This window comes from Sarcophilus harrisii, chromosome 3, assembly GCF_902635505.1.
Source record: "Sarcophilus harrisii chromosome 3, mSarHar1.11, whole genome shotgun sequence".
Classification (NCBI taxonomy): domain Eukaryota; kingdom Metazoa; phylum Chordata; class Mammalia; order Dasyuromorphia; family Dasyuridae; genus Sarcophilus; species Sarcophilus harrisii.
The window spans coordinates 378,615,235-378,632,434 of NC_045428.1; the positions used below are offsets into that span (position 1 = coordinate 378,615,235).

Here is a 17,200-nt window from a genome sequence, read left to right on the forward strand (position 1 = left end):
TAAAAAAATGAAAATCCATTTTCCAAATAAACAAGAGCATAAAAAATATAAACAAAGTTTTCAAATTATGAAATAGAAATCATCAGTAATCCTCTAAATCCTCTAATGTCCACTGATCAAAAGAATGACAAAAGATTGGAAACTCAATGTTAGAAGCTCTTGTGGAATGTTAGGAACCCAAATTCCCTGCTTCTAGAGTTGTGAATTGGTTCAATTATCCTAATAAATAAATTTTCCTTGTGTAAATTATTATACTCTTGAAGAACAGATACTAATTTCTGGGACTCTGATCCAAGAAAATTTCTGATTGCAAGAAAAGAATCATGGATGTATGCTGAAACACATAGAAAGCAGTATTATTTTGTGTTAGCAAAAAAGCCCAAAACAAAATGTGTGCCTGATAATTGAGGCAAGATTGACCAAACTGTGGCATATGAATGTAATGAAAAAAGCTACATATATCATTATAAGGAATTGCAAATATGAAAAACTCACAGCAACATGAGAATACTTAACATCAAGTGATTCAGACTGATGAAAACAGCTAAAAGAACATTATACACAATTACTACAATATGAATAAAGTTAACAGCAAAAGACAACAAAACCCAAGACAATGGTGCAAAATGTCATAAAAGAGAATCAATTATCCACTTAACAGTCTTCAATTCTACTTCCAAACATTTTTAAGGCATAAGTTCTGGACAAATTGCTCAATCTCTCAGATTCAATTTCATCAACAGTGTAATGGGAATAATAATGAGATAATCTGTGTAAAGCACTTCTAAACTAAGGTTCCATAAGTATGACTGTAAGTAGTGGCAGTCATTATCTTAATGGAATTACAGTGCTATCATACTAAAATTAAATGACATACTCTTTCAGTTAACAATCAAATTGTTTTCAGGTAATGAATTTGTATGTTTGTCTGGGTGTCTACAAAGGCGACAATTGTTTTAAAAAGCAGTTATATTGGTGAGTTTAAATAAATATTAAGTCAATCTGTAGGTATTTACTGAAGACTACTATATTCTGGGAGACCTATAGGTATAGGCAGGAATCACTGCTCTCAAGAGGCTTAGAATCAAATGGGGAAAAGAAATTAACATCCATAAAACAGAGAAGTTTGTGGTCCCGATTGTAAATGCAAGTGGAATTTAGAAAAGGGAGAGATTAGCATTGGATGCAAGAGGAAGTAAGGTTTGAGATGAGTCCTAAAGAATAATTATTTATTTTTAAAATTTAAAACTATGTCATGACTTTTATTAACTATCAAAGAATATCTAATGATCAAGTCCAGCCTATATTATTTGTTATAAATATTGATATTGCATTATGGTGATGATACTGAGAAAATTACTCTTAAAAGTTGCTCATAAGGGCAAGTCCCTTTTAAGTTATTAAGTGGAGAGCTCTTTTTAGAGTTTGTGTCCATTTATTCACATTTATTGAAATGCAGGCTGCCTGCCAACAAAGGGTTGAGAGAGACCTTTAGCAGCAAAACCAGCATTTGGGTACTTTGCAATATGGATTGTAACAGACATGGATCATGGCTAGAATTTCAATTGTCAGGGTTGAACAGCAATCCCCCAAACAGTTTTCTAGGCCCTCCAATATGGTATAGCAAGGAAAACATGATTCTTCTTGGCCTGAATAAACATGCTAAATACGATAGATCTAATGCTTTATAAATGTCAGTTGGAGCCCTCCCACTGCTAACATTAAAAAACCATACTTTATCAAAATCTTAATCCTGCTCCCCCTGATTCTGAACCCTGTATTAGAATGGTACTAGTGTCCTGCAGAGAAACTGTCCATAGTGGATGATAATAAGAAATGGGAATTGAGCTTCTTTTCACTCATCACTGCCCAAAGCACTAATTTAAGTAACTTGCAAGCATCCCCTTGGTTGCAGTAACCTCCCTGCTGGAAGTGGGGTCTCTCTGATTCAAGCCTCCTCTATCACAAAACCATTTTAAGTATTAAGAGTCATTTTCCTTCCATGCTATTTTGACTGGGGTCATTTCTGCTAGCAAAATCCTGTAGCAAATCATCATTTTTCAAGTAGGTAGCCAAAAGAGACTTGAGTAATCAAATCAAATCAAGCTTTAAATCCCTGACCCTAGTTAAAGGTATTTAAGTTTTTCCTGTCTCTAGTGTCCTCCTCTCCTCCACTAACTTACCTGTTTAATATCATTTACTGAATGTTCCAATATAACTGAATATATTCTAAATACTTAAATGAGAACTGTCTTCTAGAATATAGCAAGAAGGTGATCTGAGTCATTGGATGTGGGAAGACAATAAGAAGAGCCTTAATCCTTCAAAACCAACATTATTATGTAATATTTATTATGCAACAATAAATGTATAATGTAAGGATAATGAGAAATTTCATTTGAAAAATGAGACTTTGTCTTTAAGATAGCAGAAACTATGAAAGACTATTTTCAGTCTACAGAGATTCCCTTTAATTTATCTCCTCTGTAGCTAACTATTAAGAGCAGAGTCCAAAATAGCAGGAAAAATCAATTTTCCCCACATCCTCACCTACCAATTAGTGCACAAACCACCTGAGAAGAAATACCACCTGAGAAGAATCATTGTCCTGAAAAAGTGACATGGTAGAATAAAGGCTAGTTTGAGAGATCTGCTACCTATAAACTGTCACTGAAAAACTCTGGGTCTCAGTTTCCTCATCTTAAAAACAAGAGGATCAGACAAGACAATCTCAAAAATTACATCTACCTCTAAATATATAATCTGATAAATTATTGACAAGAGGTATCAGAAATAGAAGGTAATCAGAACATAAGCATTATTGTCACCTCGGGAAGCCAAAAGGATACAAGTGGCAATTGGGGATGAAGGTGACATTCAAAGACCTTCATCATCCTACCAAATTCTACTTCTCCAGTTTTTTTATGCCTTGAATACTCTTTGATCCATTGTTAATATCCATCCTGCTGTTCCACAAACAAGGCATTCCAATCTCTTAGCTCTGGACATTTTCTCTGGTTGTCTCCCATGACCGACATGCTCCTCTCCTCAAATCTACCTCCTGGCTTCCTTTAAATCTTAATTAAAATCCTGTCTTCTAGAGAAAGCCATTTCTATCATCCCTTAATTCTAGTGCTTTCCTTCTTCTAATTATTTCCTATTTCATAATAGCCTGTTGGTACATATGTAGTTTTTTGTTGTCTCATTCTTCAAGGGCAGAGACTGAATTTTGCTTCTTTTTGTATCACTACCACTTAGTACAGTGTTTGGCACATTGTATATGCTTAATAAAACTGACTGATAGATATGTTACATCTTTTGTTTTCACTATTTCCAGATGCTAACCCTGGGATATTAGTTCATCATATCACAGAATCATACATCCAGAGCTAAAAGGACCCTAGAAGTGATTTAGTCCAGCTCCTCCCTTTTAGAGATTAAGAAACTGAGGTCCTTACTACCCATGGACAGTAAGCAAAGGAATTGACATTCAAATTCAAGCTCTATGACTCCACAACCAGTATGCTCTCTCTGCAATTATTGTAGCATTTGTTCTGGGAGGAGGGGTAGAATGGAGATGATAGAATGAAGAATATTAATACCACAAGCTAATAATTTTTAGACCTTCCTGCTTGGATAAAAGGGAATGAAGGCCCGGGAAAAATAATGTTTGTATCTCCCACCAGTGATCATAGGGGAATTCTTATGACCTGGTCCTTCATCCTTGATACTTCATGACCCTTTGGTTAGATAACTTCTGTAATATTGTAAGCCAAGATGTAAGGGGTTTCCCTCCCTTCCTGAATTGGGTAAGGAGCTCTTTAAAGCTGAATTCTAGTGCTTTCCTTCTTCTAATTATTTCCTATTTCATAATAGCCTGTTGGTACATATGTAGTTTTTTGTTGTCTCTGGCATTTATTCATATTCTAATGCCTCTTCTGAATCCTAATTAAAACTATTTTTTAAAATATAACTTGTGATTTTACTAGTTTAGAAAACTCATGGAAAAGGAAAGTTCCTCTATCAATTCAAAGCTAAACCTGCCCAGCAACTTTCAGTCTTATTTTAAAAATTAGCTGGAGCATTAAGTGATTTGGCCAGGGAAACACAGCTTTTATGTATCAGAGGCAGAGCTAGTTCTCTGGCTCTGGGGCAAGTTCTCAATCCATTATGTGACATCTGCCTCTCTATAATGCAGTTATTTATGTGGATCAACAACAATAACAGGCCTAGAAGGGACTTGAAAGTTATAAAATGGTTGTAATGAAGGGACAATTCAGACCAACTCAGCTAATCTCTTTATAAATGATTTACTGTGGTCTCACAGCTCATGCTATGGATAGATGAAATATAACTTTCCATGGGGTCATCAGCAGATCAAGGGAAGTCTGACGGTTTGGGTTAGTTCAGCCAAGTGGGTCCACCCTCAGACCTTCAGGGAATGGAACCATCTTGTCCAGTTTTTGAAACAAAAGTGGCTTTGTTGAAAGCTGTCACATGGATTTTTCTGTTTGAATCAGCAGGCACTAAGGTCTGACTCTACATAGTTAGAGAACCTCCTTTTAACTTCTGTGAATTATTAAGTGTGGTTCTACTAATGCCAGACAAAAGAGATCATGATCCACCAAACCACAATTTATGAACTGAAATTCAGAAGAAAAAACTGTAACTTGTTGTAAGGAAACAGAATTTTTTAAAAGTTTTTTTGGTTGTTCCCCTCCCCTGATTGGTCACTGAACAAAAATGTTTCTTTAGGCCCTAGGTATTCCCAGTGGGAACACTGCTATTATAAAATATTATCTATAAACAGTCTGAGATTCCCAACAAAAATCAAAGTGAGAAATTTATCAAGAGATCAAGGCATATTTCTTTGCCCCTCTTTTTTTCCTGTACATTAGTTAAGCAAAATTGGAAAAGGATATTTACCTTTCATGACTAATATAATCAAGTTATCCCTTCTTGGATAGTTCATTTTTTAAAAATAGCATTATTTTCAAAATACATGCAAAGATACTTTTCAACATTGACTCTTGCAAAACCTTGTATTCCAAATTTTTCTCTCCTCCTTCCCCCCCCCCCCACTCCCTTCCTCTAGACAACAAGTAATCCAGTATAGGCTAAATATGTGCAATTCTTCTAAATATATTTCCACATTTATCATCTTGCATGGTTCATGTTAATTTTTTTAAGGATAGAAAGTCCTGAAGAAGAAAATGTATGAATCTAGGAGTCTTTGTCTTATGCAACATTGTATAGATTCTAATATACTATGACAAATCAATCAATAAATATACTATGTTGGGCCTGATTCCCCACCATGGTACAGTGGAAAAAGTACTGGCTTTAGAGTCATAAGATTGAGGAATAAATTAATCAATAATGAGTTGACAAATATTTATTAAGCATTTACTATGTGCTAGGCACTGTACTGTGTTGGAGATACAAAGAAAGGAAAAAGGAAGTTGCTCACAGCCTAATGAAGAAGAAAACATTCAAACCATCAAACTACATTATCAACTATGTTAAAAACAAGCTACTAAGAAATAAATTGCAGATAATCAAAAGAAGGAAGGCACTAGAATTCAAGAGTATAGGGAAAAGCTTCCAGTAGTAGGAGGGATCTTATTGTTAGTCTTTCATTTATGAAGAGGATCAATGACATCAAGCAGATCAATGACATTAAGAGGATCAATTGACTCATGTGAAAACTGAATTTAAGTGAGGCAAAGTTGCACAAAGTCATCAGTCTTACTTTCCCTCCAGAGTTACTGAAATCCAGTGGTAAGACAAAAGTCAAGACTTTTGATGTTCTGGGATGCCATAGATGACCTTGACATTTTTGATGTCTGAAAAAGTTCTAAGAAATCCACAGTGTCTCTTTTAGTTGCTTTCATGGATATTGGAATAAATTGTTCTCATCTGTCTGTTCCAATGGGGGGAAGTCTTCACATGCTTGGGACAGACATCACCCCAACTCACCCTCAATCTGGTTTAGCCCATTTGTTGAGGCATTTTCACCAGGGTGGGTCCATTGAGCATACTAAAGCTTCTTAGAACCAGAGGTGAGAGTTGGGTGACAGAGGGATATCAAAGGGAGATGAGCAGCCCTGAAAATGACTCAGCAAGTCCTCAGTTCAATGGGGCTAGTTCTCCCTGGACACCCGCATATTTTAGATGGGATCTGACAGAAGCCATGGCAACTAAGAGGAAGACATGAGGAGGGAGAGAATTTCTGGCAGAGAGGACAGCCAGTGAAAATTTCCAGAGTTAGGAGATGGAATGTCTTGTTCCAAGAACAGCAGAGTCACTGGATCACAGAGTACAAGTGCAAGAAGACTGTATAAGAGAAGGGTCACAAAGGGCTTTGAATGCCAAACAGAGGATTTTATGTTTGAACGCAAGTGGTAGGAAGTCATTGGATTCTATTTGGAATGGTGGTGATGGTAATATGGTCAGATCTGTGCTTTAGGAAAATCACTGTGATAGCTGAAGAGAGGATGGACTGGAATAGGGAGAGAGTAGGCAAGACATGAGCAGGTTATTTCATATCCCAAGAATGAGGCAAGAAGGGTCTGCACTCAGGTGGTAGCAGTATTGGAAGAGAGAAGAGGGCATGTGGGAAACATCTGGAACCTTTGTAACAGTGGGCAAGTCACTTGACCTCCATAGGCATTAGTTTCTTCATTTTTAAAATGAGATGGCTTAATCTGATATTTAGCGATCTCTATCATCTCAATGTCCATGATACTATGATGTTTATACATGTGAAAAGCTCCCTGAAATTTTGTTGCAGAGGATTATGAAGGATAAAGATAGAAAAGTCCTGTTTGCCATGTGACCCCTTTGAATAAATCTTTTCAATAATACAGTACACTAAGTGCCTTGTTTAGCTTTAAATGACATGTAAGTCAACCAATCTCCTTCCCTGCTTTCTTTCCTTCTTTCTTCCCTTCCTTCCTTCTTTGCTTCCTCCCCTCCCTTCCCCCTCTTACTTTCTTCTTTCCTCTTTCCTTCCCTTTCTTTCTCCCTCTCTCCCTCCCTTTTTCCTTCCTTCCTCCCTCCTTCCTTCTCTTTTTTCCTTCCTCTCTCCTTCCCTTCTTTCCTTTCTCTCTCCCTCCCTTCCTTTCTATTTTCAGGAGTTCTAAGTCAGTTTCTCTTACATTCCAGTTCAAAGCTAGTCATGTTAAATCTCTCAAGAGAAAACAGTACAGTGAAGCAGAGATGAAAATTCAGGCTAGAATTTCTTTTAAGGTAAGGAAAATAAAAGGCTAAAATTTTCTGTTTAAAACTTTAGTTATAAATCATTAGGCAGGACTGAATAATACTTATGTGCATAAGGTGAATAACTGTATGTGTATGTGAAACTTTTTTCTCTAAGTACATTTAACCCTTTAAAATAATGCAAATTCAATCCATTCTATTTGAACAATAAAATTACTGGTCAGCTGTTTCAGAGGAGGGCATACACTGGAAGCTACACCTATAGATTTTGTCTATTGCCAGAGCTCCCCAGTCTTTGTTTAATAACAAGGGTGTGGATCACATTTCACTTTGTTTAGATCAATAAACAGAACAATATTCAGGGCAACTGCTGAACCCTGACATCACATCTTCCATGGCAACTGCTGTAAAATCATATAAAACAGTGGATTCTTCCTGCTTTTGTCTAGTCAGATACACAGAGCTTTAACGATCAAGGAGGCTCAGGGAATCAGATAAATAATTTCAAGACTTGGCTTTTTGCAGAAATTTCTTAATTCCAAATGTCTCTTACCTTGAAGGACTTCCATTGGGAGAACAGTCCAAGCATTTTCCAAATAGGAGATATAAATATAGCGAGCTGTATTGCAGGCCAGGCCAATATACAGAACCCTAAAAAAAATTTTAAAAAGTAATAAGATGAGGAATATAAACTAAGATTAGAGTTTGAAGCACAACATGTACAAGAGTAATTTATTTATTCCAAAAACTCACCAACAACAAACTTACCAAAACAAACATTCTAAACTTAGGCACTAAAAACTCCTGGATTTAATCATGAAATCCCAAAAGAAAGAGCATTGCTTCTAATATATCTGCCCTCAACCTTTCCAACATGCTTGTTAATATAAAGGGGAACATCTTCTTTCCTGAAACTTAATTAGCAGCTAGGAGGATGCCTTTTTAAAGGCAGTCTGGGCATTCTGCCATCAGTAATGACACTATTGGCTTCAGTCCAATTGGTTGTAGGGTAAATATGCATAGAACTGTAGGCAATTCACTAGACAGTGGGAAGGGCATTATTAAAACGAGTATATATATATATATATATATTATTCACTTATATACAATAACTAAAACAGTCATGTCACAGTATAGCAGAAAGAATGTTTGATTTGGAGTGAAAGGATTTGGGTTCAAATCCCAGCACTGACATGGTGAACACTCAGTCACTTAGCTAGTCTAGTCCTCAGTTTCCTCCCCAGTTGAGTCAGGAGATTAAAGCAGATGATCTCCAAGGTTTCTCTTCCAGCCCTAAACTATGAACCTAGTAAAACTACTTACCAAAAAAGATTAAACTTTTTAAAACTTCTCACGATGAATTTAGATTGTCTAGTGAACAAATCTGTATCTGAAAATTACAAATTTACTCTTGTTTCTATAATCAATAAATGTTCAGAAGGTTTACTTAAAAAAAAAAAGCCTTATCCTAATTACACAAGCTTACATAATTGCTTAAAAAAACAAACTTTTACTTGAATGTTTCTCCAATTCTTCACTCCCCCTAAAGTGTTATTCATAAACATAGAGTTGAAAACCTATCCAGTTTTTAACCAGACCAGCTGGTTTGGAAACAGGTAATAGCTGGAAGGTTAGATTTAATTTCAGGAGAAAAACTCAAGCAGTTAAAACTCAATCCTAATGAGCAAGACTTTCTTCTTAGCTCGTCTCTAATTTCTGCTGATTTTTAAAAACTCTTATTATTTTCCTGTCTTTGAGCCTGGAAAAAAGAAGCCAGTAGATCTACAGGGAAAGCTGAGGCATAAATAAGTAATTATTGTTTCTTATTAAACTGGAAATTGTATAAGAAAATCATCTCTTTAGACATAATATTCCCTTTCTAGCACAGGGTCAAGGCATGGAATCAAACTGAGGCTCTTGGCTAGTAAATATTTAAATAAATGGCAAGAAAAGAGAGAAAAAGAGAATGAGGTATATAAGAAGGGCTATTGGACAGAAATAGCTGTTTCAGAGGACGCAGGCATGCTTTCTGAGGGGTCACAAGATGTATAAATGTGGTTATCCCTAAACAAATATCATATCCAGTTCTTTGTACTTTTTGTGCTTTGAGCAGAAGATACCGCAATCCTGCTTAACAAAATGTTCAATTAGCCAACATGGGCTGGCACACCAGAACACCTGACCCATAAACTTTCCCTTGCCAGGAGAGCATAAACCTAAAAGATAATAAAAGTCAATGCAAATATATTTCATTGTCTCCTCTCAACTTTCAAGCCAACTTTCAGGCTGACCTCTAAATGGGTCCAGTTCAAAAGTAGCTACTCCCTGGCAATACTTTTCTCTTAGGCTATTAGCAAAACTGGTTTTGCAACCTATTCCTTCCCCACCACCTCCCCCTTTTCTACAATACCCATCCTAAATCTTTTTCCTGAGTCTACCCCAGATTCATGGTCGCCATGACTATGACATTTCAATCTAGGCCACAGTCCAAAGCCCCTGACCAAAGGTAACTTGCTTCAGTTTATAACATGGCTTTATCTATACTTTCAGCTCACAATCCATAGACAGTGACATCTTGAATTGTTTTATCTGTGAGCATTATGATCAGTACACCAGGGGGCTTGGAGCCCATCCAATCCTTTTCTTTATCCTCTTTCCCCATTTCTTCTTTTCTGATTGAGAATATTGTAGAGGTGACTGTCAAGATTTTTGAGAAGGAAGAAGTATCTAGGTACTCTATTTTCTGACCAAGTTATAAGATCCTGAGAAAAAACTGAATTATATAATTGATGGAGGGGGTGGGGAAGTATGGTCCCTACTCCATGCCAAGAATTTTTATTCTAAAATAGATATTGTCGTCTTTGAGTCATTAAAAAAGAAAGGAACGGTACTGATGCATAACAAGGCACAAAGATAAACATAAAGATCTACTGTGCAGTAACTGAGTAATGCTTCAGCTACCAGGGCCCATCTTTAAAAAAAAGAAATAGGTTTTATGAATTGTTATGGTCCAAAAACATACCTATCAGTTGTCAACTTTTTGGCATGAACGTCAATCTAAGATAATGTAATTCCATAAATGAATTATCACAGTTAAACCTTTCCAGTTTGAGAATTTACACACCACCAGCAAGAACTTTGAAGGATCAGAGTCACCTCCATACCATGAGGGATTATAACAGGATGGTAGTGAGAAATTACTTCTACTAATAGTTCTCATTTACAAGTCACTCTTTGCACTTTGTAAGGCACATTCTCCACAACATCCAGTGGATTTGATAGTATTAGCATCATTACCTCATTTTACAAATGAAAAAAAAAAATTAAAGTTCATTGTGATTAACTGATAGGCCCATGACCACATGACAACTAAGTGTCTGAAGTCAGTGCTTATTCCATTATATCACAATTACTCCCTTTTTTGTTAACCAAGTTTTGAAAAAAAAATCTACTTTTGGTATTGTTCACTTTTTTGAAACTGGCAACTATTGTAAACTATATATGTGTTAAACTATTTAAATACAACCAACAATTTAAAAGATCAAGTTGCTAAAAGAGTTACCTAAAAGAATTTGGGGGGGCATTCTATCACACAGTATCACTAAAGGGGTAAAACAGTAGTCTAAAGAAACCAGTAGTTTTAAGAAAGTTTAAGAATTTTTTTCTTTTTACTCATTAGAAGATTTCTAATTCTTAGTGAATTTTTGGATTTTGACTTAACAGAAAATTTTACTATATTGAAAATCATATAGTTTGAATAGGCAGAAGAACACTATTGTTATGGAAATAAGAAAAATTATATGTATTGGCAAACAGAAAGAGACCCAAAAACATCACAGGACAGTAAAAAGAATAAATGTATGTGTTCAAGCACTAATTACTAATGCCATTATTGTAAAGTTAAAGATAAAGTGCTTGTGGTTTGGAAGTAACATTAATGGGTTCAGTTTTGCTTACCTGGGAGAATTCTAACCAAATAACTGTATGAAATAGTGCCTTAACACAATGTTAAATTGAAAAGGTAGGAGAAAGAAATGGAATTTAATTTAACCAGATGATACTACTCTTTGGTACCTTCCTTCACCAGAAACATGATGAACACATAAAAACCATAGAGTTCTATTCTATTTATATAGTGCAGTTGGGTGGCACAATGGGTAGGTTGGTGGCACACTCTATTCTATTCTATTTCTCAACCCTGCATAATCAGAGAGATCAATAACAGAACCCCAGTGAATGATTCCTGAGCAAACTATATTCAACTTGACATTGGTACATGTTTGTGTAACATATTGCAAGAATTCTATTAATTGCATTTGTCATTTCTGTGGCTACATTGTAAGAGACACTGAGTTAATGTAGAAAATTGGCTTTTCAATTTATCTATTTATGTTTTAATAACTATTTTTATGTTGATGGTTTATTCTGTAAAAGGGTTAAAGTGAAAACTAAGCATTATTACTGATTTTGATGAATTTCTTATTTTACAGTCTTAAGATTTTTCCCTCTAAGCCTTTACAAACTAAGAAGTGGTTGAAGGTCTAGTAATCAAGAACACAGCCATACATCGCCTTGTTGTTGTTCAGATGTTTTCAGTCATGTCTGACTCCTCTTGATCCCATTTGGGTTTCCTTAGTAAAGATTCTGGAGTGGTTTCTTCTCCAGTTCATTTTACAGATGAGGAAACTGAGGCAAACAGGGTGAAGAGACTTGTCTAGTTCACACTATTAGTAAGTATCTAAATCCACATTTGAACTCTGGGGCTAGCGCTCTATCCAATGAACCCCCAATCTGCTCATTGTGCCACCCAACTGCACTTTAAAAGCATAGCTCACATTTTAAGGTGTACAAAATACTTTTTTTTTTTTTTTGCAACAACTCAAGTTTGTTCATCTCTGTTTTCTTCATCCAAATCCCCATGATTCTATCCCCCAAAGAGGAACTTCTACCAAAAGAAAATGGAAATTAGTCATCAATTTAAAGTCTCAGTTAGGTACCTAGAGGCAGGGTCATAATCCCAATAATATCAAGATTTGAACTTGACCATTCCTAATTGAAGGCAGTTCTCTCTCCTCTCAGATACTGTCTCTTTATTTTCACTTATAAATAAGAAATTTCCGTCACAGGATGGTTAAATTACTTGCTCATCTATGTACACACAGCTATGCCTCCCAAATTCAAGAATAGAGGTCTATCTACCACCTCATACTGCCATACTTATAATCTGATTGATATTAGAAAAATCAGGAATATCCTGATCACAATTCTTTTTTTTTTTTTTTTTTTTGTAATTTGCAACAGTCTATTTATGTCCATCCCTGTTGGGGTACCCAGTTTTTTTCAGAGACAGTAATTATGATCTATAAACATACAGAATCATCATAAGTATACTTACATTATAAAAAAGATGGATCAGGGGCAATTAGGTTGCATAGTAGATTGAATACTGAACCTGAAGTCAGGAGAATCTGAATTCAAATCCAGCCTCAGACATGTAGTATAGATGTATGATTCTGGACAAGTCACTTAACTCTGACTCAAAAAAAAAAAAACCAAAAAAAAACTGGGTCTTTGGTTGAAGGGACTGTATGGGATTACTGAAGTGCTATGTGATTTACAACTTAGTCTGCAATGGTAGGTAGATGTTGTAATGAATAGAATGTCAGACCTGGCATTGATCCATACTTAACGCCGTACACCAAGATAAGGTCAAAATGGGTTCATGACCTAGGCATAAAGAATGAAATTATTAATAAATTAGAGGAACATAGGATAGTTTACCTCTCAGCCCTGTGGAAGGGGAAGGTTTTTATGACCAAAGCAGAACTAGAGATCATTACTGATCACAAAATAGAAAATTTCGATTATACCAAACTGAAAAGTTTTTGTACAAACAAAACTAATGCAGACAAGATTAGAAGGGAAGCAATAAACCTGGGAAAATATTTTTACAGTCAAAGGTTCTGATAAAGGCCTCATTTCCAAAATATATAGAGAATTAACTCTAATTTATAAAAAATCAAGCCATTCTCCAATTGAAAAATGGTCAAAGGATATGAACAGACAATTCTCAGATGAAGAAATTGAAACTATTTCTAGTCATATGAAAAGATGCTCCAAGTCATTATTAATCAGAGAAATGCAAATTAAGACAACTCTAAGATACCACTACACACCTGTCAGATTGGCTAAGATGACAGGAAAAAATAATGATGATTGTTGGAGGGGATGTGGGAAAACTGGGACATTGATGCATTGTTGGTGGAGTTGTGAACGAATCCAACCATTTTGGAGAGTAGTTTGGAACTATGCTCAAAAAGTTATCAAACTGTGCATACCCTTTGATCCAGCAGTGTTACTACTGGGATTATATCCCAAAGAGATTATAAAGAAGGGAAAGGGACCTGTATGTGCACGAATGTTTGTGGCAGCCCTTTTTGTAGTGGCTAGAAACTGGAAACTGAATGGATGTCCATCAGTTGGAGAATGGCTGAATAAATTGTGGTATATGAAAATTATGGAATATTACTGTTCTGTAAGAAATGACCAACAGGATGATTTCAGAAAGGCCTGGAGAGACTTACACGAACTGATGCTGAGTGAAATGAGCAGGACCAGGAGATCATTATATACTTCAACAACAATACTATATGATGACCAGTTCTGATGGACCAGGCCATCCTCAGCAACGAGATCAACCAAATCATTTCTAATGGAGCAGTAATGAACTGAACTAGCTATGCCCAGAAAAAGAACTCTGGGAGATGACTAAAAACCATTACATTGAATTCCCAATCCCTATATTTATGCACACCTGCATTTTTGATTTCCTTCACAAGCTAATTGTACAATATTTCAGAGTCTGATTCTTTTTGTACAGCAAAATAATGTTTTGGTCATGTATACTTATTGTGTATCTAAGTTATATTTTAATATATTTAACATCTACTGGTCATCCTGCCATTTAGGGGAGGGGGTGGGGGGGTAAGAGGTGAAAAATTGGAACAAGAGGTTTGGCAATTGTTAATGCTGTAAAGTTACCCATGTATATATCCTGTAAATGAAGGGCTATTAAATAAAAAAAAAAAAAAAAAAAAAAAAAAAGAATGTCAGACCTGGAGTCAGGAAGACTCATCTTCCTGAGTTTAAATCTGCTCCCAGAGATTTAGTAGTTATGTGATAGGAAGCAAATCACTTAATCCTGTTTTCATTTAACAAATGAGCTGGAGAAGGAAATGACAAATCCCTCGAGTTTCTCAAACGGGGTCATGAAGAGTTGGACAAGACTAAAAAACCAACTGAACAGTTTAGTCTGCTACTCTCTTCCTATTATTTGATCTTAGGATCTATTGATTAGTTAGCTAAGAAACAAAGTCTAAATTTAAATTTTCAGTAATATTTCACAAGCAAGTTATTATAGGTGCCATAATTTCCAAAAGTGATAGAAATGTGGATGAAAGCTATTTAAATACAATGAACACACCATCTGTGCTGGGGTGATGAGGTCATTATCAAAGATTAAAAAAAAATTAATTGGTAAATAGCCCTACATTATTTTTACTCATCCTTTATGACTATCTCCAGTTTAGAATAAACAGACCATATAATTTGGGGGAATAAAGGTGGAGGTGGGATGGAAGGTATTAACAGCAGTTATCTGTTTAGGTTTAGAAGAGATATAAGGTAGAAAATTGTGAAACTCAAAATAATCAGATAAGATCATAGTTGATATTAAGCCTTGTAAAAGAGACTATGTAAACCCTCCTGTCCCACAGGAAGTGGTTCTCTGCCTAATTTGAAACCATCTTTTAAATTGCAACCATGGCAAATGGCCCTGCCCTCTCTGTTATCTGATTAACCTTGCTTCTCAACAAGCTGCTTGTCTGCGGCTCAGAGCACTGAACATCCAAGATACATTGCTTGACATGTCCTTTTCTAACTCCCTCTTTTCCTTCCTATAATAGATACAATAGACTATTCATTAATGATTCATTTAAAATGTAAGTATTAATACTCAATTAAAGCAAAACACACACCTTTCTCAGGTTGCTAGCCTAACTGCTATCTTTGAATTATATCCCTAATTAGGTAATATTTTAAAATTTTATTTTAGAAAAATCTGTTTTCCAAGAGGAAATGATGCAATGGACTCCCCAAGAGTAGGGTCCTGTTTTTTAAAACTGTTTTTCCAATGATGATTATGAGCAGGCACAGGGCTATCCATATCCTCCTCCAGTTGACTCCCAACCTAGTAGTGTGCATTTGCAAAGCCTCATCATCTCCATACTATCATCAACCTGTGCCAACTGTCCCTGACTCCATTTTTAAATGGCAAAACCACTTTGCCAAAATTTGTATATCTTCTATGATAAGAGAAATTTTTACAGGACATTCCTTGCTGCTGTTCAGTTGTGTCCAACTCTTTGTAACCCCCTTTAGGGTTTTCTTGACAAAGACACTGCAGTGGTTTGCCATTTTCTTCTCCATCTCATTTTACAGATGAGGAAATTAAAGTAAACAGGGTTAAGTGACCTAAGTGATATCTGTAGCTGAATTTGAACTCGGGATCTACTGTGTCACTTGTTTGCTGTAGCACAGCACCCCACACTTGTGCAAAGGGCTTTCACACACATAAATCTTATTTTATCCTAACAACAAAAATTCTGCAAAATAGGTGGGAAAAGCAAAATCTCACTTCTTTTCTAAAATAGACGACAGAGATATTCAAAATAGTAAATGAACAGATCCAAAATAACCAATCTAGTAAAGGAGTGAAGCCAGGACTAGAATTCAGGTTTTCTAATTCTCATGAAATAAGATGATGTTTATTACACTATAATAAATGTTACAAATTTGATGGGTAGATTTGTTATAGTTTCCTCTGGTAAGAAAGAATATTCCTACACACATTTTAGAAGGATTTTGTTGAAATGGGAATTTCCTATAGCTATACATCATAAGCTATCAATGCAGTGTTTAAATCATAGACACACTGAGGCATCAAGAAATCATTTGCCCTTGGTCAAGAGATAGTAGGTATCAGACTAGGATCCTGGTCTTACTGACTCCACGCTTCTTTCATTCATTCCTTCATACATGCTTTCTTCTACTTCTTGGCCACAATTCTTTGTCAGTAACTTGTTGCACCCTATTTAGGGCCATCATTATTGAATCACCAGTTGTTTGTGTTTTTTCTTCACAAATGTAATTCTCCATGATTCTCACCAGCATCTAGCAAAGTATCCACTCTACCACACTGCCTCTCATGCAGATGTTCCTCTTCAGTAGTTTCTCCTCCCCTTCCCCCCTCAGTATGACTGCCTTGAGTGTCAGCATTTTCTCTCCTCAATCTTCTGGAATCTCAAGGCTTTAAAGTGATTTAAAAAATAGCATCTCCTTAGTTTCTCCCACCCCCCACCCCGAGGCAATTGGGGTTAAGTGACTTGCCCAGGGTCACACAGCCAGGACGTGCTAAGTGTCTGAGGCCAAATTTGAACTCAGGTCCTTTTGCCTTCAGGCCTGGTGCTCTGTCCACTGCACCACCTAGCTGCCCCATCTCCTTAGCTTTAAAAAGTCTGAGGCCCAAGGCATGAAATAAGGGAGCCCTTAGTAGGTCAGCTTAAATTCAGAGAGGATGATTATCATGGTGAGGTTGACCACAGGCTGGTGAATTTTTCAGCCACAGGAACCCACCAAGAATGCTGTCTAAGGCAAATAATAGCTGAGTCTTGTGCCTGGAAGAGGATCAAAAATTCAGAACTGACTGGCGGTCATCTGGTCCAGTGCCCTCATTTTTCACTTTAGGAAACTTAGGCAGTAAGAGATGAAATGATTTGCCCAAGATCCCAGTGGCTGCAACAAGAAAAAGCATCATTTGAAGCTGGAGTTTCTGACTCTAAAAGGATACCCAACCTGCTTCAGAAGGATCCACATAACCAGATCGTATGTCTTTGCAGTAAAATGAATGTTAAATCAACCT

The 17,200-nt window shown here is 36.1% G+C and overlaps 1 protein-coding gene across 2 annotated transcripts in view; it reads right to left on the reverse strand.

The window, feature by feature from the left end:
* Window positions 1-17,200, reverse strand: part of MFSD6 (major facilitator superfamily domain containing 6) — a 95,782-nt gene that overhangs the window by 27,255 nt on the left and 51,327 nt on the right. For both annotated transcript variants that reach the window (XM_003764048.4, XM_031960304.1), the window contains exon 3: window positions 7,775-7,872. In XM_003764048.4, coding sequence (XP_003764096.1) covers window positions 7,775-7,872 — 98 coding nt within the window. The remainder of the gene's footprint in view (window positions 1-7,774; window positions 7,873-17,200) is intronic.